Here is a 27,555-nt window from a genome sequence, read left to right on the forward strand (position 1 = left end):
GAAGAGGATACAGTGCTTTTACCCGCTGAGTCATTTCTCCAGCCCTAAAATAAATTTTTAAAAAAAATTTTTTTTCTAAAATAAAATTTTAAAAAAATTAAAAACCTGCATTTGAGGAACTGGAAAGATGGCTCAGTGGTTAAGAATACTGGCTACTCTTCCAGAGATCTCGAGTTCAATTCCCAGCAACCATATGGTGGCTCACAATCTTCTGTAATGAGATCTGATACCCTCTTTTGTCACTCACTCAGGCATACATAAAATACATAAACAAATATTTACAAAAATTTACATTTGAGGCTGGACAGTAGTGGCATATGCCTTTAACCCCAGCACTTGGGAGGCAGAGGCAGGAGGATCTGTGAGTTCAAGGCCAACCTGATTTACAGAGTGAGTTCCAGGACAGCCAAGGCTACAGAGAAACCCTGTATTTTTGGTTTTCGAAAACAACATTAAAAAAAAATCTGCATTTAAATTTAAAAAAGGGGGGGGGGCTGGAGAAATAGCTCAGAGGTTAAGAGCACTGACTGTTCTTCCAGAGGTCCTGAGTTCAATTCCCAGCAACCACATGGTGGCTCACAACCATCTGTAATGAGATCTGGTGCCCTCTTCTGGCCTGCAAGTATACATGCAAGCAGAATGCTGTATATGATAAATAAATCTTTGGAAAAAAAAAAAAAACGGGAGTTCACACGGAGTCTAAGATTGAGAATACTGTCACAGCTACCTCCCGACTTCTAGCCTCCACCCAACCCTAAACAGTATCTGAAGGAAACAGTGAGCACACATGACCAACCACATCTTATCTAAAGGGCCAGCTCTGGGTTGGATTCCTGGATTGCACCATTAGATGGGTGACTAATTACCTGCATTTACTGTTCTGCAAACCAAAACTATTTGCATGTATTTCCTTACGAACCCCAAGTGCTGTCCTTAACCCCTAGGTTTATTTATTTATTTATTTATTTATTTATTTTTTGGTTTTTCGAGACAGGGTTTCTCTGTGGCTTTGGAGCCTGTCCTGGAACTAGCTCTGTAGACCAGGCTGGTCTCGAACTCACAGAGATTCACCTGCCTCAGCCTCTCGAGTGCTGGGATTAAAGGCGTGCGCCACCACCGCCCGGCAACCCCTAGGTTTAAACCCAGACATTCTGACTAGACACTCAAGGCCCCATCATCTGTCTGTTCCCAACTCCTCCCGTCCTCTCTCCAGCTACACTTGCAGAGATGAGGTTACCACAAAACACAACTTCAGCACACGGGTGTGGGGGCTCCTGTCTCTAACTCTGAGCGTGCTGGGTTCTTGCCTGGAATCTCTTCAGCCCCTATCTGCCTAAGATCCCTTGCTCATCCACTGGACCCGGCCCAGGCCTTCTCTGAGCTCATAAACACTGCAGTTCACTCCTACTGCCGACCATCGGGAAGGTGTGATTTCTCTCTATTGCTGTCAGGTGTTACCTATGTAGATCCCTCTGCCAGCCCAAGATTCACTGAAATTATCTGCTCAACTTTCTCAGCTCTGTCCTGTCGGTAACTATAAGATGAGGAACAGAGATTTCAGAAAGGACTGGGGTAGCACAAGAGGAGCCTGGTAGGCTTCTCATGAGTCACCCCCAGGTTGGAAAGTCACCAACCCACAGTGTTAACTCCAAGGGGACTTCCAACATGAAACCACCCAACCAACTGTCAATCGGTAACTGCTGTGCACAAGGCTATACTAGGGGCTAAGAAGGGAGGCTGGGACTAGCTTCCAAGAAACTCTTTAGCCGATGACTCTTACCTCCCCCCAGAACTTCCCCTCTTCTTACCCACCTACCCATCTTAACTCCCTAGAGGAAGTCGCTGCTGTCCTGGTGTGGCCACGGTCCTACTGAGGCTCACTGGGTTCTTAAAGCACCTGCTAGGATCGCAGGCTGGATGGAGAAGGGGGTCTAATTCTCTCCACCTCAGTTTGGCGAACTAAAGTTATTTGCATCTAATTGCTTATGAACCTTCAGGGCTGTGTCTTCCTGCGAAAATGTGTGAAAAGCACAAGTTCAGGGCCACTGCAACAGTGAAGACTCTGGACAGCCCAAGGCATGGGAAAGCCCCCGACTCCCACGGTTCCTCTTGAGATGGGCCTCCGAACATCTAGCACAACACTTGCGTTTTAGGAAGGAACTTGCTGGCTCATCTCCCTTCCCCCACTAGCTAGGTCACGGACAGTCATATAACCTTTGATGGGAAATCACCGTTCCTCGCACCCTCATAAGCAATAGGCAACTTGCTCCTTTCAACCCTTGGCGGGTACAGTATTTTGGAGAAGCTGAAGGTCCCAGTTGTGGTGTTCTAACCAGTCACAGCCAGTAAATGGCTGGGCTGGAGGAGGCATCTGACACCAACTGGAAGGCACCCTTCTCCTCGCCCGCCTTCTCTCTACTTCACGCCAGCTTGGTTTACCAGATCAAGCTCTTCCTCACTGGCTGGGTTACCTCCAGAAAGGCATTTAACCTCTCCAAACGCGCCCCAAGGTCAGCAGCTTTGCTTTGAGGGCTGAAAACAGTTCGCAAAGGACGCGTAAAGGAAAAGCAAGCTCGCCCGTGGGCACCCGCGCAGTCCGTTCTTCCAGCCCATGTCTGTCTACTAGCCCAGAGGAAAGGTCGCAACCCCGGCCCCGGGGACCGACGAAAGCAAACGTAGGGCAAAAACCGAAACAGCCACACTCTTCTGCCTCTCCCGCTCCGTTCCGGGAATCAGCGAGCCAGACTTCGCGGAAGTGCGCCCTGCGGCAGGCGCCTGGGCCCAGGACCTCCCCGACCGCAGCCCGCAGCCTGAGCCGGGAGGTGCGGGGGGCCGGCGCGGTCGGGCCCGAGCAGCAGCACGGCGCGCGCTTCCGCCCCGCTCGGCTCCGGCGGCGGCCAAGGCGGCCCCACAATCCCCTTCTGGCTCCGGGGACGGGCGGGGCGGGGCGGGGCGGGGCGGGCCGAGAGGGCGGAAATAATTTTCTGTTTCGCCCTCTCTGCCCCAGTCCCTTTGCGGCGGGACGTGCGAGGCGGGCGGAGATGCTGGAGGCGGGAGTGGGACGCGCCGCCTGCACTGGCGCGCTTCGCTGGCGGGTGTAGAGAGAGGAAGGGCAGGGATTGAGCGCCTACTGTGTGTATCTGGTCTTCCCGAAGGTATTCTCGGTCCACGCCTCAGGGTAACGCCCCACTTATGGAGGGAACCGCTGAGCCCAAGAGTTGAAAGCTGTGCGCCCAGAATATGCGTGACACCTCAAATCAGTGATAAGTCATACTACGGAGAGCACTATGAACTTGAACCACTTGTTGGTCGAGACCCGCTCCTGCTTGCTTTTTGTGGATATACACAAAGTGGACGCTCAGGAAAAGGTTGGAAGTTGGAGAACGAGTCTGACGGCTCCGCGAACCCAGCCCAGCCTGCAGAGGGTTCCCCAGAACCCTTACATAGAGCGCGTGGAGGCGAGGCGGGCAGCTCAGCTCCCCACAGGCTGGAGTCACGGTAGCCGAGCCCTAGTCTTACGAGAAGACAAGACTCTGTTCAAACCTTGGCTCTTGCTTTCGAGCTATGCGCCTCTGAGCAAATTATTTAGCCCGTCACAGTCACTCCATCCGTAAGACGGAGGACGTTTCCACCCACTTTACATTAAATAAGTTGGGGAGAATTAAACCAAACTATACCTAAAACGCTAAATGGGCGTCAAACGTTCATCCTGAAAGCTTTGGGGCATGTTGGACACGAGCCGTTCCCTGTCCTCAAGTCACCAATTCCTGGGTAGAGGGACCAAGGGGTCGTAAAGTGACCCTCGTGCGGCGAAACCCATAACCATGAGCATTTGACAGTACGGGTTCCAGAGATAAATACTCCGATATTTTGGAACTGTTGCAAAGGTAGGGCAGACATTTTCACGGTTTTCCTGAAGTTCTATTCTTAGTAGACGTAGCTGGCTAGAAACTTCAAGTAAGGTTTCTCCTCTGAGTTTTAACTTTTCGCATGAGCGAAGTTCAATATCAGTAAAAACAGGCGAGATCTCGGCCCTCGACGTGTGCTGATTCAGAAGCCACAAAATGGACTACCTCAGATTCACTTCTCTAGACAGTCTCCTCGTCCAGGCAGCATTCGGGGTTCCCAAGGTCCAAGAGTGAGCGGCGTTGGGGGTTCCAGTCCAGAACTCAGCTACACAGATCTCCCCAAACTCCCGCCTTGCCAGGATTAAGGGAGTAAATCCCTGACGCCACAGACCAGGTCAAGGACAAGTTCTCCCCCGCCCTGCTCCCCCCCTCCTGGGCGGGGATTCACCCCCCCTTCCGGGATGAAAGGTACTAAAGAGACGCGGAGGGGGGAGCTGCGGGCCCTGGCCCCTTGATGTTCCGGTTGAACAGGTGCTAGTGAAAAGGAGGCGGACCCGGCGGAAGAGTCGGCCAGGGGGGCAGTGCGATGAAGGGGGAGCGGCCACCTCCACCCTCAATCCCCTAGCCCGCCTCCTCCTCCTCTCCGATCCTTCTGCCCCTCCCCCCCAGGAAGCGTCCCCGGCCTAGAGGTCTTTGAAGTGTGGATGAAGCCCCCAGGGCTGCCGTCTACCCTCGGCCACCCAATCTCCCGCTGAGGGGGGTATTTGACCTTTGGTCCCAGTGAGAGTGCTGTCTCCTCCTTGTCAAGAAAAAAAGGGGGATCAGATCTTGTCTTTGGGCCTATATTGGTATGGGGGGGGGTGAGTCTTGGGTTGCCCTCCTCCAAACCCGAGACCCAATTTCGGGGACTTTAATCCTCCGTCTAGTGGTTGTGAGCGCTATTGTGATTGTGTGAGTGCCCAGAAGTCAGGCGTAATTCTGTTTGCTGGGGCCTCCAAGGTAGCGATTTCTTCACTCGCGTTAGATCTTTGCGCACGCCTTGAGGCTGGAGGTGGAGTTAGTCTTTGAGAAATTAGGTGGTGGGGATTGGAAGAAGCTGTGGTACTTCGGCGTACCCCAAAAGTGTCTAGAGACCTAGAAAGTAATGACTTTAAAGAGAAGCTCCCGGAGGGCAGGAATATCTCCTCTGGCGGCCAGGAGACGCCAGAGTTCAACGAAAATCTCTGCGGGCGTGGTGGTTCACGCCTTTACACTAGAGCCCCGGTGGTTGGGGCGACCGAGTTCAAGGTCATCCTTGACTACGCGGTGAGTTCGTGAGTTCGAGGCCGGCCAGAGCTACTGGAGACGGTCTCAAGAGAACAAAACCATTATTTGAAGAGCAAGTAAAAGTTTACAGGTGACATTGTTTACCCTCCAGAGTGGCCTCCAGGGACCAGCGCCCATGAATGCCATCCAAAGAAACTCCTCCTCCCCTCCAAGAACAAGCACAGGCAAATGGTTCACATCGCCCAATTCCTTTTAGAGCCCCCCCTTTTTATAATCTCCCCTTAATTTTCCTAGGGTTGAAGAACACACTCAAAGAAGCGGGGCTGGGAGCGGGTGATCGGAGACCCAAAATGTTGACACCGAAAGCCTGCGGAGGGGAGGGCTCGGGAACTACTCACCTAGAGTAATAAGAGGGAAAAGAAAAAACGGAAAAGCTGCACGGAGCGCACGAGCAAAAAGCTCCCTACCAAGCCAGGCTTTGTTCCCTGAACCTAAGACTTTACCCGGCGGCGGGCGGGCCGGGAGCGAGCGAGCGAGCGGAGGCGCGCGGCCATGGCTGCCGCGGCCGGGCAGGGGGGCCGGGGGGGCGGCGCGTGAGCGGGCGGCGCGGGGCGGGCGAGCGCCCGCGATGTGCCACTCCGCGCCTCCCCCGCCGGGCCCGGGTTGCACGGTGGCCGGGCGGCCCTGGTAGCCGGCGAACGGCGCGGAAGAGGAGCGCGGCGCGCGAGTCTCATTGTTGGGGGGGGGGCCCGTCGGGGCATGAGGGCGAGAGCTCGGCGGGGGGGGGCGGCCAGACAGAGCGAGCGAGGAGGAGGACGCCGAGGAGGAGGAAGGAGGAGGCAAAGAAAAGAAGCGGCGGCGGCGGCGGAGGAGGAGGGGGCGAGGAGGCGCGCGGCCCCCGCTCCCTCCCTCCCCCCCTGACCCCCGACCCCCGCCGGCCGGCCCCCAGCCCCAGCCCCGGAGGGAGCTCATGGGAGTATGAAGGAGATGGTAGGAGGCTGCTGCGTATGTTCGGACGAGAGGGGCTGGGCCGAAAACCCGCTGGTCTACTGCGATGGGCACGCGTGCAGCGTGGCCGTCCACCAAGGTAAGGCGGAGGGGGGGGTGGCCGGCGGGGGCTGCGGGACCCCGGGGGCGGCGCGCGCACCGGGTGCCCTGGGCCGCGCCCTCCGGAGCCCTCCTGGGGCGCGTGCCCCTCCCCCACCCACCTGAAGCGAAGGGCGGCGTGGGCTTCCCCCCCAGCCTGGTCCTCCAGGACCGGGTCAGGCATTGTTTTCTTGCCTATTGTTCCAGTCCCGCGCCCCCCACCCCAAGTTGAAGGAGTTTTGGGGAGAGTCCAGGGAGCAAGGAGTGAACTCCCTGATACCCGCACCGCGGTTGTCGGGGCTGTCCCGAGAATGTTTACCTGCGAGGTATCCCCCCCCCCCCGCCCGGTTTATTTTGGTTCCCGCTCCGGGAGGAAGAGGTCAAGGGGGGGTCATCCTCCTTTGCTTCCGGATGCTGGGAGGAGCGGAATTGGGTAGGGAGGAGAAGGGTCCCACGGGAGAAGGGACTCCTGAAATCCTCCGGGGAAGAGCTGAGGCTGGGAGAGCGGTGGTACAGGGGGCCGGAATGGAGGAGAGGGAGGTTTGGAGTTTCCCCCAGCAGCACATGGATCGGGAGTTAACTCCTTAAGGAATCTTGCCGAGGGCGCAGGCTGGCATCTCTGCCTGTCTGGCACAGGCAACCAGCCCCCCCCTTCCTGAGACAGCCCTTAATGCGGTGACTGCGGGCTCTTCCCGCCGGTCTCCCTTGGTTACCTTCACCGCACCTGCTCAGCCTTGACTTTTGACCTGTACCTGTGATAGAGACAGAAAATGAGGTTCTTGGACCCCCGACTTACTTGCCTCATCCCTTACTGGCCCTTTAAGAAGTGCCCCCCCCATAACAACAAAACGTGTTACAATCATGACCATATCTTGTTCGGATGTCTGGTCAGGGCAGAGGATGGAAAACAGGTCCAGGAAAAAAAAGGGGGTAGGGGGATGAGGATGGAGGAGGATCCTCGGAAGTTTAAGGTCACGGACTGTCAGACTTGCCCCTGTTCAGAATGCTTGGACGTGTGATTGAAGGATGGCTCTATGCTGTTGCACCTTACTTGTGGTCCTGTTTCAGAGTGACCCGGAGTCTGGGGAGCAGCCCCACTTACTGGGCTGGTTTTAGTTCCCTGAGTCTCTCCCCGCCCCCAGTTATTCAGGGGGGAAAAACCAGTGGCTGAGGGTTTTGCTCAGTGACTCTCCTCCCCCACTCTTAGCTTGCTATGGCATCGTCCAGGTGCCAACGGGACCCTGGTTCTGCAGGAAATGTGAATCTCAGGAGCGAGCAGCCAGGGTGGTGAGTTCAGATTCTGTTCCTTTTTTTTCTTTCTTTCCCCATATCACAGCATCTTCTACAGGTTGAGCTAGGGCACCCTGAGGCTGGGGCAGGACTAAGCTTTGCCACTCAGGATATCCTGTTTCCTGACCCCCATCTCCAGGCCCAGCCCTCCTCTGCTCATCACTTTGCTCTGCGCCACTTCCGGCAGGGGGGCTTTGATTTGTGTGTGTTTGTGGGTTTTTTTTTTTTTTTTTTTTGTAAATGAACCTCAGGTCCACCTTACCCAGTCTTCAGCAGTTATGAGCTCTTGGCCACGCCTCTTTCCTGCACACCCTTACCCAAATCTTATGTCATCTTCGGTCCTTTTGGATGAATTCAGGGAGGGTCCGGATGAGCAGATTCCCCCCAAACACCTGTGCTTCTTGCATTGACAGAGGTGTGAGCTGTGCCCACACAAAGATGGGGCGTTGAAGAGGACTGACAATGGAGGTGAGGGGACCCTGAGCCCCTGCTGAGGTCAGCCAGGCCCCCTGAGCAAGTGGTGGGTGGGGGCTGGCTTTCCCTGCTCTGGTTGTGGAAGCAGGGGACAGTCTACAGCTTGGTGCTGGGAGGGGTGGGGTCTTGTGCTTGCTGGCCTGCTGAGGCTGATCCCCACACTGTCCCAGGCTGGGCCCACGTGGTGTGTGCCCTCTACATCCCGGAGGTGCAGTTTGCCAACGTGCTCACCATGGAGCCCATTGTGCTGCAGTATGTCCCTCATGACCGCTTCAACAAGGTCAGTGGCCCCCGCTAGTCCTCTTCCTGGCCTATTGTCCTGGGGTGCCACCATTATGCTCTCTAGCTCTCCTGGGGAATTCAGGAGATGAATGCATACTGCTGGACTACCTTCTGTGCACAGACAGGTGTGTGCCTGTGCTCTGTGACTCTGGCAGATAGTAAGCTCCCCCAAAGTAGCACAGCCAGAGAACAGCCTTTAGTTAGTAGTGCATTCTTGAGTTTCTAATACGTGAGAGAGATGGTGCAGCAGGCACCCAGTGCTTGCTATTAATCAGGACAGATGGATGAACAGGCATTGAGATAAAGGACACCCAATGAGGCTGGCTTGGGTATAAGGTGGTTAAGGAAGGAGAAGTTAAGGCTGCATACCTAGGGCGTGACAAAGAACTCACTTTGAGGATGCCGGTCCCAGGTTCCATGAAAAGATACAGCATATGCAGAGATCCAGCATGTGGAGCAGTGGGCATATCAGGGAGCTAGGCTAACATAGATGCCAGCCTCTCGAGCCTTACCAAGGACTGCACATTGAAAATTTGAATACTCGGGCTGGAGAGAGGGCTTGGTAGATAAAGCACTTGCTGTTTTTGCACAGAACCAGGTTCAGTACCTGGTACTCACATGACAGCGTACAACCATGTTTACCTCCAGTTCCAGGGAATCAATCCAGTGCGCTTGTCTGGCCTCTGAGGGCACCAGGCACACAATGTGGTAGACATACAGACACACTCATACATGTAGAAATAAATAAACTCTTAAAATTTTCAGAATTCATTTCCCCAGGCATTTCAGCTGCCTTGATGACCTTGTGACTCGCTTTTGTTGACTTGCGTTGTATAGGTTCCAGACCATTTTTGTCCCTGTTGGAAATTCTATTGGCTAGCACTGATCTGGGGTGGTGGAGGGCAGGATGGGATTGAGGGGAGGCCAGAGACTTCCCCATCAGGCAAGGTGGGGTTCCCTGGAGGAGGGGTCCATTGTGCTGTGCCCTGCAGACCTGTTACATCTGTGAGGAACAGGGCCGGGAGAGCAAAGCCGCATCAGGAGCCTGCATGACCTGTAACCGCCACGGATGTCGACAGGCTTTTCATGTCACCTGGTGAGATTCCCATTCCCAGCTGCTCTGGGCTTTGTGGTGGCTGTTGAGTGTTATTATCTTTTTGTTTGCTTGTTTTTTGTTTTTCTGAGACAGGGTTTCAGAAACCTGACCTGGAACTGGCTCTGTAAACCAAGCTGGCCTCGAACTCACAGAGATCCACTTGTCTCTGCCTCCTGAGTGCTGGGATTAAAGGCGTGCGCCACCACTGCCCAGCTTTTTATAGATTTTTTGGGGGGGGAGGGGAGTGGGACTCTCTTGTGAGAGCTGGTGGCAATGCCATGCTTAGAACTTGGGTCCAGGAGGAAGGAGGTGGAGGCAGCTGTGGTCTGTGGCTACACCCTGCTGACCTGCCTCTTCTCAGTGCCCAGATGGCAGGCCTGCTGTGTGAGGAAGAGGTGCTGGAGGTGGACAATGTCAAGTACTGTGGCTACTGCAAATACCACTTCAGCAAGATGGTGAGTCCTACCTGCTAGAGGGTACATGCGCTCTGGGACTGCCTGTGCGTGGTGCTGGAAGGGGGAAAGACCCCCCCTCCCGTGTCCCCTAGTCCCTGCTTTCCGGGAGCTCTGCCTGTGACAGGGAATGAATTGCAGCCTGCCGGGTGCAAATCAGAACTAGCCCAAGTGAGTAGTCAAGGCTAGGAGACAGAACCCTCCCCCTCGCACCTGTCAATCTGGGAAACTTTAAGCTAGTTAGAGCTAGGAAAACAAGTAGGAAAACACTGTGTTGGGACAGGGTCTTTGCTGCGTTCATGAGGCTCTTGTTGACGTGTGTGATCCTCCCATGGCCCAAATGTGCTGCTTGTGTCCCATTTCACAGATAGGTAAATTAAGCTTGTCTCCCAGCTGGTGGGTGGGAGGCAGAACAAACAATTCCATCAGAGAGGCCCTCAGGAACTGGCCATGCCAGGGGTTAGATAGAGCCCTAAGGTGTGGAGGAGCCTGTGCTGGGGCCGGAGGGAAGGCTGTTTGAGGGGACCAGGCAGGTAGTGAGCTTGAGGGAGGAGATGAGGCTGTCATGGCTGAACAGACGGAGCTTACCCAGGCTGGGATGTATCTGCAGAAGTAGGCTGCAGCCAGGACTCTGTGCCCCAGGCCACAGCTTGGAGAGCTCCTGAGAAGCCAGAGAGTAATATGATCAGATTTGTGTTATAGGCAGATTACCCTGGCAGCAACCATGAAGCTGGGTGGAGAGACAGCTGCAAGAAGGGGGCGGGTGACAGGGACAGGCTGGATGCTGGAATCCCTGTGCGTGTGCTTGTCGAAACATGAGAGTGGTCAAGAAGAGGAAGGTGAATGTGAAGTAAGATGTAGGCTGTAGCCAACCACTGGGCGGGGAGAGGCGGGTACCGGGGGTGTTAGGAAGGGGGCCGCTGGCCTCTCAGGGAGTCCACACCTTGGTCCACCTAGACCATCTTGTTTTGTGCCTGTCCCCCCGTCTGATGATTAATAGATCCCCTTCTCTTTTTAGCGGTGTCCTGGTTTGCTCCTAATTACATAGTCACTGTGCTTTTAGAGTTTGATGGCCACTTAGGGCAAGGTCAGGAGTTCTGATGCATTTACAGGTGGCACTAGGTAGACAGTCGGATTTGGTGGGGGTCCCCAGGCAGGGTGGCAAGGGCAGGCAGAGGTTACAAGCCTGAAGCTGCCTCTGTGGGTGTCCAGAATAGACTGGGTCCAGATGTGAAAGAGACTTGGGAGAAAAGATCTGGAACTTGATGAAGTAGGAGCAGAGCCCAAGCTGGCGAGGCCTGAAATTAATCCTAGGCTTTGGCGACTGGGGAGTCGGTGGTGGTCATCGGGAGCAGCTGCGAGCCTGAGATGAGTAAAGCTGTCAGACCAGGCACAAGGAGGGCAATCCCAGGGAGGTAGTTTGGTGTTCGCTGCCAGCAGCCCCCGGCTCAGTGCAGCAGATCTTCTGTATGGACCTAGACTGCTGGGCAAAGAGGAAAAGCAGGACCAAGGAGGAGTATATGAGGGCTCGAGAGAAATGAGTTCTCGGGGGGCCAGGGCTCCCGGACTGTCCTCTGCATACCCTTTTTCTAAGGGAAGGAGGTGGCCATGGGCTGTGGTTCAGGTTGCCTGAGGCACTAGGAGAGTACTGGAATATGGGAAGGCAGCAAGAGGCCAGAGTCCTGGGTCCAGGTCCATGCCAACCTCACTGTACCTCTTTGGAGGCTAAGGCTGGTCCGTGCCTCTTTATGATTCTGACCTCTGTGGTTGAATCTGTACATTGTTAAGACAGTGGCACACGCTTTTAATCCCAGCCCTTCAGAGGCAGAGACTGCTGAATCTCTGTGAGTTCGAGGCCAGCCTGGTCTACAGAGCGAGTTCCAGGACAGCCAAGGCTACACAGAGAAACCTGTCTCATAAAACAAAACAAAAGACAGCTGGGGAAGCCCTAGGATTTCCAGGTTGACCAGCGAATCACAGAAGGCAGGGGTAACCTGCAGGGGCAGAAGGACCAGCTCTGGGATCCTGTGACCTTCAGAAACCTTCCTTAAGCTAATGAAAGAAAGGTTTGGCAGTTCCTCTCAATCTCTACCTTCAGAAGACATCCCGGCACTCCAGCGGGGGAGGAGGAGGAACAGGAGGTGGAGGAGGTGGCAGCAGTGGTGGTACCAGCGGTGGTGGAGGTGGTTCAGGGGGAGGCGGCAGCGGCGGCAGCAGCAGCAGCAACAGCTTCCTTACTGGCAGGAGAAGCCGGTCGGCCTCACCGTCCACACAGCAGGAGAAGCATCCTACCCACCATGAGAAGGGCCAGAAGAAGGTGACGGCCTGCTCTGTCTGACATAGCTCTTTTCAGAGACTCCCACCAGGTGCCTAGGTCTTCCCCTGAGGCCACTGAGGTTGAAGAGGTAGCTAAGGAGGTACACCCTGAGGCTCAGAGGTTGGGACCTGGCTTCTACGTCTGCCTAATTCTCTGTTTTCCTCACGACGTGACAGTGTCCCCAACCTATGATTTTGTGATCCTGCATGTTTGCACACATCTCTAGTCTATCCCCTTGTGCCCCATGCCAAGAAGTGTATGTGTGTTCCAGGGGTACACCCTTGTGAGTGCCTGCTCATGTGGTGGTGCTCTGTCACTGGCGCGATAATGGGACAGGCTATTTTTAGCAGGAGGAAAGATGGGGGAGGGGCTCTTGGCTCTCAGAGGATCTTGCCTGAGCCACTCCTGTCCAGCTGGAGTCTTCCATCGCTCTGTGGAGGGAGAGGACTCACTGAGCCCCCCACACTCACGTGTCATGGTTGACCTCCTTCAAACTCCCCTTCCATCATTATCTGGTCCCCTTTTCCTCCCCAGAGTCGAAAGGATAAGGAACGCCTTAAACAGAAGCACAAGAAGCGGCCTGAGTCCCCCCCCAGCATCCTCACCCCGCCTGTGGTCCCCACTGCTGATAAGGTATTACTGCTTGTTCTCAGGATGCTGAGTGTCCTAGTCCGGGGGTGACTGTGTATGTAGTGTGAAGGGTCAGGGTGAGCAGGGGCCTGCTGCCATCCTCTCACAGCAAGCCCCGTCACATGCTAAGGGTGAGGTAGGGGTGCCTTCCTGCCTGTTTACTGCCATACGGGCACCTTTGTCCAAGCCGAGGCTCAGCGTTTGGAGAGCAGAGGTGTGGCCCCCGGGCTTGTTTTCCCTGCGGGATAGGTTGAGAACTCCTGCCAATGGGAGGACGGCTAGATCCCACTTCCTGCTGGGTGGGAGCGGCTTCTGGCAATACCCTGAAATCCCCAGTCACCCCACCCTCTCAGCTGGCTTGGCTGTAGAAATGGGTAGCATCTGAAGGAGCAACAGGCAGGCCCTACCCTAGGCCAGTGAGTGCTAATGCGAGCCAGAGCAGACTGTGTGAGTCTCCTGGGGGCCTGGAGAAAGCACTCCCTCCCGTCCCATTACTGCTAGTCACCTCTGCTCCCTCACACGGTTGGCAGGGCACTGGGCATCTTAGCAGGAGGCTCAGGTATCAGGTTTCCAGGGTGATGTTGCTGTGGTAACTGTCCCAGTAACTCCCCTCCTGCTTTGCTTCCCTGGGCTCACCTGGGAAAGCTGGTCTGACCTTTCCTGGAGCCTTCAGGCAGATAGAAAGACCTGTGGGGGTCCCCTACCAATGGGGGTAACCCTTCGACATGCTGTAGAGTTTTGCCAATCCCCTCACAACCCATCCCAACACTTAGGCCCCCTTCCCCCAGCTCCTCTCTTCCTGGTGGCTTTCCGAACCACATCTGGCTCCCTTCAGAACTCCAGCTGCTGAAAAGAACAAAGGAAGACAGAGACAAGGGCTCCGCCCAGGGAGGGTAGCAACACAGGGAGGGTAGCTCTCACTTCCCTCTCATTCGTTCCTTGAGCTCAATTTGAATACTTGGTATCCACCCTAAAGAGAGCTCACCTTCTCAGGTACTCAGGCACAACTACATAGAGGCCAGACTGTCTTTGGAACCAGGGGAGAGCAGGGGCACATTGGGAGGACTTAGTTTAGTCGTCAGAATAACCCAGTGTGGTAGGTGCCTTGCCAGGTCACTTCCACTTCCTCAGTGACGCTGAGAACACAGAGAAGTTACATAATTTGTCTAAAAGCACACAGCTAGCGGGAAAGCTTTCAACCACAGTGGTCTGGCTTGAAGGGCTGTGCTTGCACAGAATGGTCTTTGCCAGGCACTAGTAACAACCACTGCCATCAGACGCCTTATTTACTGAACCCCTGCTGTGTGTCTGGCACGGAGCTGCTCCTGACCCCCAGGAATGTGCTCCTAAGGATGATAACTGCTGAGCCAGGTCCAGAGGCTACACAACAGAGATACCATGGAGAGGAGGGCAGAGCCTCCCAACACCCTGCCCTCCCAGAGTATCGCACTTCAGCCAGAGAGTAAGAACGGGTCATTCGCCTAGGTGTGTAGCGAGGATTCCTAGAGTTAGGACTTCCTAGCTGGGTGTTGGAGGAGCAAAGACAGGCTGCCCTGTGGTGGGTTGGTGTGCAGGCTTGGGGATTCCAGCAAGAATTTGCAGTCGTCAGAGATGGGCCAAAGCCGGGTGGCTGTGAGTGGTAACAGCTGGAGGGCCCAAGACCAGCACCAGTCTTTAGGCCAGAGGTATTTCCTAGTGAGCCTTCGCTGAGTAGGTCAGTGCGGAATGTAGACTGGTCTCTCTTGGGTCCTGGGGCAAAGACAGGGTCAGGACATTCCCTAGAATTCTGCAGCTGCCTCCTGTCTCACTGTTCTAGAGCCTCCCAAGGCTCCTTGCCTGGAGACAATTGAGCCCAGGTCCTGTGCCTTCACCCTCATCCCCACATCAGGCTGAGCTGGATTGTGCAGCTGGCAATGAGCCTCTGTTGCCTCTTCCTTAGGTCTCCTCAGCTCCGACTTCCTCCCACCATGAGGCCAGCACTCAGGAGACCTCTGAGGGCAGCAGGGACTCAAAGGGGAAAAAGTCTTCCAGCCATAGCCTGAGTCATAAGGGGAAGAAACTGAGCAGTGGGAAAGGTGTGAGCAGTTTTACCTCCGCCTCCTCCTCTTCCTCCTCCTCTTCCTCTTCTTCCTCCTCTGGGGGGTCTTTTCAGCCTGCAGGTGAGTTTGGGTGTCCTGGAGGAGGCTGGGAGGGGGAGATTTTTGTCATAGGCTGTTGTGGCTGGCAAGGGCTGGTACTTCACAGGGAATTTCCCCCTCCCCCAGAGGCTCAGTTCCCAGCTGGGTTCTCCACCCTTCCCTTTTTTTTTTTTTTTTAAGATTTATTTATTTTTGCATGTGGGTGCTTTGTCTGCACACCCGAAGAGGGCATAGGATCGTTAAAGATGGGTTGTGTCAGGTCCCGTTATAGGTAGTTGTGTTAGATACCTTTATAGCTAGATGGTTATGGACTGCAGTGGGAGTGCTGGGGCTTGAACTCGGGTCCTCTAGAAGAGCAGTCAGTACTCCAGCCCTCACCTTTCCCTTCTTAAGTCAGAGCTCATCTGTTCCTTTCAGGGCCAACCCCTCCAGCCCCGCAGTAATGTCCCCTACTCTTGTGTCAAAGGGGCCATTCAGAAGCACCAATATTAGTTCCAGGCATGGCGGCCTGTAATCCCAGCATTTGGGAGCTGCAGGATTGCTTGAGTTTGAGGCTGGCCTGTGCTGAAGAGTGAGAACCTGTCCCTGCCAGTGCTAATGTGACAGTAATTCACTCAAGGGTGGAAGTGGCTTCCCTCCTGTTGTTTCCAGCAGGGGCTGTTAACCTAGGACACACAGCTGACCAGGACACAAGGCTTCATTCCCTGGCTAGTGTTCTCCCTCATGCTGGTAGGGAACGAGGGAGGTAGGTGGTCCGGCAGCAATCCCCTTCCTTTGTTGCAGGCTCGTCCTTGCAAAGCTCTCCTGACTTCGTGGCATTCCCCAAGCTGGAGCAGCCCGAGGAAGACAAGTACTCCAAGCCCACGGCCCCCACTCCTCCAGCCCCTCCCTCGCCCACAGCCCCTGAGCCTCCTAAGGCTGACCTCTTCGAGCAGAAGGTGGTTTTCTCTGGCTTTGGGCCCGTCATGCGCTTCTCTGCCACCTCCTCCAGCTCCAGCCGGGCCCGAGCCCCCTCACCTGGGGACTACAAGTCTCCCCATGTTTCGGGAGCTGGGGCCTCAGCAGGCGGCACCCATAAGCGGATGCCTGCACTGAGTGCCACCCTTGGACCTGCCGAGGAGGCTCCTGAGACAGGCCTGAAGGAGAAGAAGCACAAAGCCAGCAAGAGGAGCCGCCACGGGCCAGGCCGTCCTAAGGGTAGCCGAGGCAAGGAGGGTGCCACGGGCCCCACGGCCTCCCTCCCGGGGGCTCAGCTGGCTGGTTTTACTGGTACTGCTGCCTCGCCCTTCTCTGGAGGCTCCCTGGTCAGCTCCGGCCTTGGGGGTCTGGCCTCCCGGACCTTTGGGCCTTCAGGAAGCTTGCCCAGCCTGAGCCTGGAATCCCCTCTGCTGGGGGCAGGTTAGTGACCTCTGTAGTTGAAGAACATCTCAAGGACTAACCAGTCCTGTGAGAAGGCAGGGACTTAAATGGAAGAGTTAGAGGAGATGTAGCTGGGGAGAAACTGCTCCAGAAGACAGAATGGAGGTGGATGTCTCTTAGATGTCGTCTCCATGAGGAGACTGGGGTAGACGCCAGCAGGATCAGGAGTGTTCTGATAGAGAAATAAGAAAAGCTCAGAATTGCCCAGACCAAGGCGGGGTAGTAGAAGTGAATGGGCAGAGTCCCAGGCATGCAGTGTTCCCTGAAGAGGGGCTGCCTTCACCATCTGAAGAGGAGTCTGGGGTATAAGGAGGCCTTAGGGTTTCCTGTGTGTCTTTGTATTTTTAGGAATCTACACCAGTAATAAAGACCCCATCTCTCATGGTGGAGGGATGCTGCGGGCTGTCTGTAGCACCCCACTCTCTTCCAGCCTGCTGGGGCCTCCAGGGACCTCAGCCTTGCCCCGCCTCAGCCGTTCCCCATTCACCAGCACCCTCCCATCCTCTTCTGCTTCCATCTCCACCACTCAGGTGAGACACTGTTCCTGGGCAGGTGGGGACAGCACCTGCAGTGTGCCCTCTCTTCTCCAGGTGTGCCCTACCACACTGTCCAGCTGTGGTAGAGGAGGAACAAGCACACTGAGGCTGGAGTCTGGTCCTCCCAACAGGTCTTTTCTCTGGCTGGCTCTACCTTCAGTCTCCCTTCTTCCCACATCTTTGGAACCCCCGTGGGCACTGTTAACCCCCTCCTCACCCAAGCCGAGAATAGCCACACAGGTATGCTGGCCCCTGCCCCTGTTCCCTTTTCTTCTGAAGAACATGGCTGTAGAAAGCATGAGGGTCCCCTCCCTCCGGCCATTGCCACCTCTGCCTAAACAGATTTATCTTACACACTTCCAGCCAGGGGACACTTTAGGGAAAGCAGTGCTGGGCACGGCAGGGCAGTCCTGCCCCATCCACAGAAGAGAAGTGACCTGCTCAAAGCCCTAGGTAGAGAATGGCAAAGCCAGCTAAGACAAGCCAGTGTCAGCCCAGTGCACTTGCCCTCTCCCCGGCCCCTCCTGTGCAATGGTAGTCGGGGTCACAGAGGTCCCGCCAGCTGGGCTTTCTGCTCTCCACGTGTTTAGGAGTTAAAGGGGGTGGGAGGCAAGCTCCCCCATCTTCTCCCCAGAGTCTCCTCAACCCCTGAGAGCTGAACAGAGACTTGGGGGCCTGTCAGCCTGGGGGCGGGGCTTGGCTGTAAGCTGCCAGTTGAGTTACAACCAAATCTGACTTCTGTTTCAGGATTTGGTTGGGTAAAATTGGTGTGTTTTCTATAACCCAGAGCATGTGTGTGTGTGTTTGTCTCCTGTTGACAACAGTTTTCTCATCTGAGTTTATGAATATAAGAAGTCAAAGCTAATTATGATAATACAATGATTAAGGGCTTGCTTTGTGCTTGCTGAGCCTGCCAGCTAAGCCCAGCACTCTTACGACCTTATTTTAATCCTGAGAAAGGTTGCTGTACAGAGACTGGTTACCGTTTCAAGGTCACACAGCCAGTGTCTGGTTCAGTTGCTCCAGGTTGGAAGATCTAGAAACAGACAGCAAGAGCCCTGTAGGAAGGGGAAGAGCTTCCCTGAGATGGGGGTGCCAAGCTCAGCTCCTGGCCAGTATGAGCTACCAGCCTAGGCTTGGGGGTACTGGAAAAGGGGGCTGTGTTGAGGTCCTAGGAGCAGCACCCACTTTCCAGGGAGGGCCCTGAGGCAGGTAGCTCCCCTCCCCCTGATCCTTGCCATCCCTTCTCCTTCCAAGAGCCAGACCTAGAAGACTGCAGCTTCCGGTGTCACGGGACCTCCCCCCAGGAGAGTCTCTCTTCCATGTGAGGGAGGGTGTACCTTGGTGGAGGGAGGAGTGGGTGGGGGCAGGATTGAGGACCTCCTGGTTGGCCGGGGTGGGCTGGAATCTATGCTAGGTGAGCCTGAGTTCAAGTCTCCTCTGGCCTCAGGTCTCCCATCAGCAGCCTCCCTGCGCTCTTCGACCAGACAACAGCGGCGCCCTGTGGGGGTGGCCAGTTAGACACCACAGCCCCGGGCACAACAAACATGGAGCAGCTGCTGGAGAAGCAGGGCGATGGAGAGGCTGGTGTCAACAGTGAGCGGGGAGCACGGGGACGGGAGGCCTGTCCCAGCCACTCCTTCCCCTTTCCCTAGGGACTCAAGCCTTTTGTGGCCCCAGGGCTGTTTTATTTCTTTTAAACATTTATATTTTAATTCATTTTACATTCCAACCAAGGTTCTCCCGCCACTCCCCCCCCCACTCCTCCCAACAGGTAAGGGCTCCCATGAAGAGTTGACATCGTTTGGCACATTAATTTGAGGCAGGATCAAGCCCCTCCCCTCCACATTAAGTCTGAGTGTGGCACACACACACCTCACCCCCCGCCCCAGGGCTCCTCTTTAACTTTGCATAGGTGGTGCTCTTGGTCTGCCTGTGCTAACTCTACCTTTGTTCCTCATGACCTCCTGGCACAAGTCGTAACCAAACCCCAGGTTGTACTCACTTCCCTCAATCTCAGTAACATCAGGGGCCTCCTGCAGTCCTCAGACCTCTATCCCAGATCTGCCTCCCCAAAGGCATCTCTCTGGTAACCTTTGCCCTCTAGACCCAGTCCCTCCCACTGGCCCTGCCTCCTTGATGCATGCTGTACTAACCTCAGGCTCCTCCTCTCTCTCTGAAGTTGTGGAGATGCTGAAGGCCCTGCATGCGCTGCAGAAGGAAAACCAGCGGCTCCAGGAGCAGATCCTCAGCTTGACAGCCAAGAAGGAGCGACTGCAGATCCTCAATGTGCAGCTCTCTGTGCCCTTCCCTGCCCTGCCTGCTGCCCTGCCTGCCGCGAACGGCCCTGTCCCAGGGCCCTATGGGCTGCATCCTCAAGGTGAGGGCATCCAGTCTAGTCTGCGGTAGGAATTCCTGCCCGGTGGCTTGAACTAGCCTCATTGCATCTCCCATATTCTCTCCTTTAGTGGGCAGCAGTGACTCCCTGAGCACCAGCAAGAGCCCTCCAGGGAAGAACAGCCTTGGCCTGGACAATTCCCTGTCCACGTCTTCCGAGGTGGGCACAGGGAGGAGGAACTGGAGAGAGGTCCTTTCAGTCTAGTTCTATCCAGCAGCTGTTGGAAGCTGGCCACTGAAAGGATTGGTTGTTATTTTAAATAAGTAGTATGGGTGGGTGCCTCCTTAATACAGGGCACTGACTAAGTAAGCAGTGAATGAAGTAGACTCAGGCCTCTCGAAGATGGGCTGAACCCAAGAGAACAGCAAATTGCAAAGGAGAAATAATAGAAAGATGAGCTCAATTAAGGGCTAAAGGAGCCCGAGAGAAGGCGGCCGTCTTGGGGAGGGAGTGTTGAGAAGCCTTTGTGATGGGTTTCTCACAGTGCCTCACACACGCTAATCCCTGTGTAATTGGTGGCGGTTGGAATAGCAGTTGCTATTGTTATGTTGTGGTTATTATTGGAATCCAACAAACCGGGCACTTGGTTCTTCTCTGCCCTTACTTACTGTGACTTGGGGCAGTCATAATCATAAAAGCAACACCAGTTGCGAGCTTGCCCTGCAGAGTTTCTTAGTCTTCACAGCGACCTTGCGGAAGGATATTGCTGTCACCTACAGTGCATGAATACATAAACCAAGGCAGAGGTTGAACCCAGGGCTACCTACCCAAGGCCCTGAGTTGTGGGATTTGAACCTGAGCCTCTCGCTCCAATGACAGTTCTGTTGCTCTTGGCTGCAGAGTTCCTTAACTGATAACGTCAGTGACTTTAGCCGTGACGTGGAAATGACAGAATAGTACAGGTCCGTACTCACCCCTGGACCTGGTTCCCTTGGAAAATCAGTACCATTACCATTGTTCATCATGAAGCCAGACTAGCAAAGGGTGCTGGGCCTCTGGAGGTAGCCAGTAAACATGATCTACAGCCTTTTAGCTCTCCTCACCGAGCCCTGCTGTTTCTCCAGGGTGCCTGGAGCCTTAAGGGGGCTTTGCTTCAAGAGAATGCTGGTGGATACTGGGCTGGGGGCCAGAAAGGTCATGCTGGCCCCCTGCCCTCTGACTTGTCCCTTCCCCCTCCTCCCCAGGACCCACACTCAGGCTGCCCGAGCCGCAGCAGCTCATCGCTGTCCTTCCACAGCACGCCCCCACCGCTGCCCCTGCTCCAGCAGAGCCCTGCCGCTCTGCCCTTGGCCCTGCCCGGGGCCCCTGCCCCGCTCCCACCGCAGCCACAGAATGGGCTGGGCCGGGCACCCGGAGCAGCGGGGCTGGGGGCCATGCCCATGGCTGAGGGGCTATTGGGTGGGCTGGCTGGCAGCGGGAGCCTGCCCCTCAATGGGCTTCTGGGGGGGTTGAATGGGGCTGCTGCTCCCAACCCTGCGGGCTTGAGCCAGGCTGGCGGGGCCCCCACGCTTCAACTGCCAGGTTGTCTCAACAGGTGAGGGAGAGCTCAGCCCTAGGGAAGGGAATGGGAGGCTGGATGTGGGAGGGATGCCCCCCAACACCCCCTTGTCCCACCCAAAGGAAAAAAATACCCTTTGGCCCTATTGCATTTATAGTTCTGGCAGTCTGTTGACTTTAGGGACTCCTCAGACTTCAGCTCTGGGTGTATCTGGACAGGAGTAGTTCAGGGGACAAGATCTGAATCATGTCCCTACTGCTAGTCTTCTGGACAGGTTGTCCATCTGCCTGGGCTTGAGGGCGTCTGGGAACTCGTGGGTGTGGGGTCTTCCTCTTGGTATCTTCTTACCTATGTTATTCCGGCCTCAGCCTGACAGAGCAGCAGAGACACCTCCTTCAGCAGCAAGAGCAGCAGCTCCAGCAGCTCCAGCAGCTCCTGGCCTCTCCACAGCTGACCCCAGTGAGTATCCCCTCCCTTGCTATCCCCTGCCAGCTCTACCCAAAGAGCCTACCTCCAAGAATGCAACCATGGAGAGGGTCTCCAGGCTGGTGGGCTTGAACCTGGGGGGTTTGTGAGCAGTTGGAAGAGACTGTTTTCAGGACCTCTTGGGCGCTGGGCTGGCCTTCGGGTCACATTGTAGTGACAGAGTTTGGAGAGTGGCAGGTCCAGTAGGAACTGAGTTCTGCAGTCCCTGCCCCAGTAGTCCTCGGGGAATTTCCAGGATCTTGGGGAGGTTTCTATGCAGGTGACATTCTCTCGACCACCTTTTAAAAATGAGGGATTCAAGCTGGAGTGTGGCTTAGCGGCTCCCCACGCATTAGGTCCTTGTCTGCATCCCCTTCAAGGCAGACAAACAAAATGAACAGATGATGGTTGCTGGGTGTGGTGTGTGGTATATGACAGTAGTCCAAACATTTTGGAGCCTGCGGCTGGGGAATGGCCATGAGTTTAAGGTGGGCCTGGGCCACATGATGAGTTGGAGTCTGCCCAGGACTTCAGAATAAGACATGAGTCTTAAAGAAATAAAATAACCAAGAAAAAAAAAATAAAACAAAAACCCCAAACAGTAAGAAGTCTGTTAAGATGATTCCACAGAGCTGGGTGGTGGTGGCACATGCCTTTAATCCTACCACTTGGGCAGTAGAAGCAGGCGGATCTCTGTGTTCGAGGCCAGCCTGGTCTACAGAGAGAGTTCCAGGGCATCCTCCAAAGCTACAGAGAAACCCTGTTTCAGAACCCCACCCCCTAAGATGGCTCCACAGGAAAGGACCTTGCTGTCTACTTGGTGACCTGAGTTCCATCCGTGGAACCCACACGGTGAGAGGGGAGAATAGAGTCCCTGACCACCAGTTATACCCCCTAACACAGAAAGTAAATAAGTGTAATTTACAAATAATTATTCAAGAAGAGAAGCAGTTGAACCGATTACTTTCTGGGAACAGAAATAACATGATTTCTTTGACAGAATGTCATTCTGTTTGTTTTTGAGACAGCTGGGTGTTTTGTGGTTCTCACATACACACTGGGTTTCTCTGTGTGGCCTTGGCTGTCCCATAACTTGTTTTGTAGACCAGGCTACAAAAGATCTATCTGCCCCTTCCTCCTAAATGCTGGGATTGAGGGCAGGCATGTGCCACCATGCCCAGCTTTATTTTGTTTCTTGAGACACTAAAAATAAATGCCTTTTAAAGTTAGAGAAAAAAAAATTAGTTGGGGCTGGCATTTTATGCCTATAATCTCAGTGTGCACGTGGGAAGTAGAGGCAGAAGAACCGAGAGTGTCGGCTCCATATCAAGTTTGAGGCCAGCCTGGGCTGAATGGGACCCTGCCTCAAAAACAAAGCAATTTTTTGCACCCCCTTTTCTATTTATTTTTATTTTACATATCTGCCTGTGTACTACATGTGTGCAGTGCCCACAGAGGCCTGAAGAGGGCATTGGGTACCCTGGAGCTAGGCTGTTTGCAGATTGTTGAAAGCTACCTTGTAGCTGCTGGGACTTAAATCCAGGTCCCGTGGAAAAGTAGCCATTGAGGCATCTTTCTTGGCCACAGACAAATTTTTTTTTCTTTGTTTTTGTTTTTTGAGGCAGTGTCTCACTAACCTCTGATTGGCCTGGAACTCCATTTACAGACCAGGCTGACCTTGAACTCACAGAGATTCTTCACCTTCTTCCTGAGGGCCACCAAGTCTTTCAAACTAGTTTTTGAAAGAAAAAAAAAAAAAAAAAGAAGGGAAGTGCTTGGAGATTGTTGTCCCATTTCCGTGCCTTCTGTTTGGAGTGTGGTTGTCGTAGGGACTGAGGACCTGACACGGTGGACAGGGCCAGAGCTGTATATGGCCTGCACTTGCCCAGGTGCTCAGTTGGCAGCTGCTTACCTGGTCACATGTAGTCCTTTTCTTGTCCAGATAGGGAGACAGATGCCCAGAGTGCCAAAGTAGAGACAGACTCTTGGTCTTCCTGTCATGGGCCTTGGGGTTCCGATATGAGGGGCCCTGGTCTGGCAAGGCAGGTAGCCTTGGGGAGACAGCAAGGCCACTATCACCAAGCAGTCTGTCCTTGCAGGAGCACCAGACTGTGGTCTACCAGATGATCCAGCAGATTCAGCAGAAACGGGAGCTGCAACGGCTGCAGATGGCTGGGGGCTCCCAGCTGCCCATGGCCAGTCTGCTGGCTGGAAGCTCCACCCCACTGCTGTCTGCGGGCACCCCTGGCCTGCTGCCTACAGCATCAGCCCCACCCCTGCTGCCTGCTGGAGCCCTGGTGGCCCCTTCGCTCGGCAGCAATACAAGTCTCATGGCTGCAGCAGCTGCAGCTGCAGCAGTAGCAGCAGCAGGCGGACCGCCAGTCCTCACTGCCCAGACCAACCCCTTTCTCAGCCTGCCCGGGGCAGATGCCAGTGGGAGTGGCCCCAAAGGAGGGGTGAGTAAGAGGCCTGGGTCTTCCTTTGTCCCTTCTAAGGGACAAGCAGAGAGGGATGGTTACAGTGACATCATCAGATAGATCTGTAGTGGGAGGCGGCAACCCCTAGGTCAACCAGATAGCCGGCTGCAGACAGCAGGACCTCAGTGCCCATTGGGGTTCCTTTCTTCAGAGGCAAGAAAGGCCACTCTGAGCCATTTAGAGAAAACAGCCTTCCAGCTTGGTGAGATGGCTCAATGTATAAAAGGGTGCTTGCCACCAAATCTGATGACCTAAATTGGATCTCAGGGACTCATGTACTGGAGGAGAGAGCTGATTCAGGGGATCTGTCGTCTATTGTGCACACATGCGTGTGTATACATGCATATACACATTGACTGTGGTTTTTTGTTTTGTTTTAAAGTCTATTTTAAAAACCAGCTTTCCAGTGGGAGGAGTAGTTAAAAAATGCTGTTTCCCTCCTGTGTGCGGCAGTTAGAAAGAGATGCCCTTCTGGGCAGGCCTGTTTCTTCTTGGAGAACTCACTCACCTGAGCTCAGGAAGCCAGCTCTGGGCACAAGTCAGGCACTCTCACTCCACACAGTGCGGACAGGCGAGGCCTAGCTGCTCCATACTCTGCTCCAGTAGCCTCTGCCGTCCTTGGGAGCTGTTCTACCTGGGCATTAGGGCCAGGTGCCTCCAATACTCAAAACCTCCCTTCCTGTCTTTCCAGACCACTGACAAAGGAGCCTCAGCCAGCCAGGAAAAAGGCTAACTCGACCCTGCCTCTCCTGACCCCTACATGGCTTGAGGGTCCTTCCCTGGAATGGGCACCTGGGCCCGGACTCGGAGGGCCAGGCCCAGAGCCTGTGCTGATGCCCAGGGAATGTGTGCCTGGTGTTCCAGGTGCTGTGGAGAGACTGGAGGGAAACCCTTCCACCTGGCCTGCTCCTGCACTGCACTGGCTGCTCCAGGAGCGAGGATCGGGGAGGACAGGCTCCAAGCCTGCCTAGGAGCCTCCATCCTCTGCAGATGCCTAGGGCCCCCCCACAAAGCGCAAAGCAGGTCATGGCATAGGAAGTGGAGAGTTGGTTGGACCTACCACGTAAACCAGTCATCACTTGAATGGGGAAGGAGCAGGGTAGGCCCTTGGGCCTCCCCTGTGTGGTATTCCTTACGGAAAAAGGGCTGGTCCCAGTTGACCTTCAGAGTCTTCCCAGCAGAAGGGGTTCCTTTGACTGTTTCCCATCATCCCTCCCAGCTGAGGGTCACAAGCTGAGCTTGGAAAAGCCTACAGATGTGGAGGGCTGAGGAAGGGCAGGATAGCACCTCTTGGGGCCCCATGATGGGGCTGGGCAGGGGGTGGGGGTCGTCCCTCACTGTCCTTGGTGTCCTGCCCCTTTTTGCACTATTGGCTTGAGGAGTGCCGAGGGTGGGGAGAGGGAGCTGCCTGACTCCACAGCGCGTGAGAGTGTGTGTGAGTGTGAGTGTGTGTTTATGGTCAGTCTGCTTAACCTGTCTGTCACCTCTTTCTCTGGACCTGGGGCAGTCAAGGACAAGGACAGGAGCATTGGCCAGAACCAGAGCAGGACTTCCTAGCTCTTGTAGCCTGTACCCCTTTCTCAGCTCTGGTCCTTTTCCAGGGCATGAATGCTAAACTTAAAAAAAATTAAAAAAAAAGAACAGTACTCCAATATTGGAGAATTCCTGGGGGCTGAAGGCTCTGAATCAGGGTAATATCCTACCTTCCCTCCTCTGGACCCCACTCTGTCTCAGGGCCCCTCAGGGCCTCTTCCCCCCACTGGTAGTCTGGTCTTTGCTAGCACAAGAGATTAGGGAGGAGTAAAGCACCAGTTCTCTTAGCAGAAGTCTCCCTCCCTGAAGTAGCTAGCCTGCCTCTTCAGCCCCACCTTCACCAGCTAGTAGAACCACTTAAGCTAACCACTGTCCCTTTCACCCACCAGCTGTTTTCCAGGGTGTGGTCGTAGGCAGCAGAGTCAGTCTGCCCAAGGCCGCTGTGAGAAACATTGAATGGGTCCTGGAAGCGCAGTCATGGAGGCCTGTGTCCCTTTTGGTTGCACTGGCTGGGACTGAGGGCCAGTTTTCCCTGATGTTCATGTCTGTGGGTCCCTTTGCATGTGTGCATTTTGGTGTGTTTCTGTTTGGGTTTTGTTTTGGGGGTTGTTTGTTTTTTTTTTTGTAATAAAAAAAGATGTGTATATTTTTGGCAATGACAGAAACGTAGTGCAGATATATTTTCGCCTGTGCTGCTCAGCTGTTTTTTTTCTGGTATGGAAAATAATATTCCTGTTGATAAGACTTTGTAAGATACTAAGGGTGGGTTGGGGACCTTCAGGAGCAAGTTCTTTGGCACTAGGAAGGATTTGTTTGAGGGGTCAGTTGTGTTGGCCTCAGAAATACTCACTTTTCTAACTGCTTAGTATCGGAAAGACATGGTCCTCATCTTTTCAGCTCTTAACTTCTAGTCTAAAAGCCAGCGATTCTTCAGATTCTTAGACGGCTTGCTTGCTCATCCAGGCCCACGCCTTTACCCCAGCCACCATTCAGAACCAAGTAGTCTCTGCTGTGATGTCTTTAAGGCTGTCACGTGTGGAATAAGTAGGAGCCCTAGGTGCCCCGCCCCAGATGCTCCTTGGCCCAGTCACCCTGATTCTGGAACTCTGCTCTCAACTTTGCAGAGCTCTTCTTCCTGTTTTGGGCCAGGATGCTGAGAGCTCTGGGCCTCGCATAGATTGGTGCTGCTCTTTTTTTTGTTGGGGGTTTGGTTTTGGTTTTTGGTTTTTCGAGACAGGGTTTTTCTGTGTAGTGGAGCCTCTCTTGGAACTCATTCTGTAGACCAGGCTGGCCTCGAACTCAGAGATCCGCCTGCCTCTGCCTCCCAAGTGTTGGGAGTAAAGGCGTGTACTACCAACTACCACCTTTTTAGCTTTCAAAACAAGGTTTCTCTTTGTAGTCCTGGCTGTCCTGGAAGTTGCTCTGTAGACCAGGCTGAACTCAAACTCAGAAATCTGCCTGCCTTTGCCTCCTGAGTTCTGGGATTAAAGGCGTATACTGCCACCACTACTAGGTGGTGTTGCCCCTGTACTGAGACGAGGGAAATTGTGACACTCTTGGTGACATAGGGAAAATTAGGAACAGAGTACACGGCAGGATGGCAAGAATGACCTCACATCTTACAGTCTTAGTGGTTTTTGTTTTTGTTTTCCTGGGACAAGGTCTACTCTATTATGTAGCTCTGGCTGTCCTGGAAGCGTGCTATGTAGACCAGGCTGGCCTCAAACTCAGAGAACCACCTGCCTCTGCCTCCTGTGTGCTGGGATTAAAGGTGTGCACCACCATGTCTGGCTTTGGTCCATTTTTTGATAAAGAGCTTTGGTGGGGTAGGGGAAAGATGCAGAGTTGGCCATCTCTGGGGGAAGGGGAGGATGTGGTTTGCAGAGCGGAAGTGGAGTCTGAGAATGCATGAGTGGATCTTAATGTCACCACCCTCAGTGAGAAGAGATGAATGAGCAATGCATGCCGAGTCTGTGCCCACCAGGGCGGTCATGACTGGTGGATCTCGGTGCTGAACGGGATTCCACTGTAGTTAGGAGGTCATTGGAGCTGACTTTACAGGTGACTGCTCTAAGCCTAGGAGGGATAGCAGCAATGAGCCTCAGTACCTAGCCTGGTCATTCCTGTCCCATTGCCCAGCCTTCTAGCTGCAGCTAGTTGGCTGGCTGTCCCTGTGTGTGTGGTATGTGTGGTGGTATGGTTGCGAGTCTAGGATGGTGCCCATGGTGGGAAGGTATCTATGTAGCACTGACTGTCTTAGCTCCGAGCTGACGAATCCTCTCCATAGACAATGACACTTTAAGGGTTGCCTTTAAAAAGAATAAATTGTTATCTCCCCATCCCCTCTCCC

At 54.4% G+C, this 27,555-nt stretch overlaps 1 protein-coding gene across 3 annotated transcripts; it reads left to right on the forward strand.

Moving 5' to 3' along the window:
- Positions 1-5,698: 5,698 nt before the first annotated feature.
- On the forward strand, positions 5,699-26,989 carry Mllt6 (MLLT6, PHD finger containing). 3 transcript variants are annotated; one of them, XM_057773622.1, is made up of 20 exons: positions 5,699-6,201; positions 7,408-7,487; positions 7,904-7,958; positions 8,135-8,244; positions 9,239-9,342; positions 9,704-9,797; positions 11,893-12,111; positions 12,646-12,744; positions 14,681-14,900; positions 15,663-16,277; positions 16,647-16,828; positions 16,966-17,074; positions 18,092-18,158; positions 18,285-18,430; positions 19,017-19,214; positions 19,303-19,391; positions 20,417-20,766; positions 21,099-21,189; positions 23,295-23,651; positions 24,364-26,989. In XM_057773622.1, the coding sequence occupies exons 1-20, from the start codon at positions 6,093-6,095 to the stop codon at positions 24,403-24,405; spliced, it is 3,336 nt and encodes a 1,111-aa protein (XP_057629605.1). In that variant the 5' UTR covers positions 5,699-6,092; the 3' UTR covers positions 24,406-26,989. The 3 variants fall into 3 exon arrangements, with proteins under 3 accessions (XP_057629605.1, XP_057629606.1, XP_057629607.1); XM_057773623.1 differs by having other exon boundaries at positions 14,681-14,816; XM_057773624.1 differs by lacking the exon at positions 20,417-20,766.
- The last annotated feature ends 566 nt before the right edge of the window (positions 26,990-27,555 follow it).

This window comes from Chionomys nivalis, chromosome 7, assembly GCF_950005125.1.
Source record: "Chionomys nivalis chromosome 7, mChiNiv1.1, whole genome shotgun sequence".
Classification (NCBI taxonomy): domain Eukaryota; kingdom Metazoa; phylum Chordata; class Mammalia; order Rodentia; family Cricetidae; genus Chionomys; species Chionomys nivalis.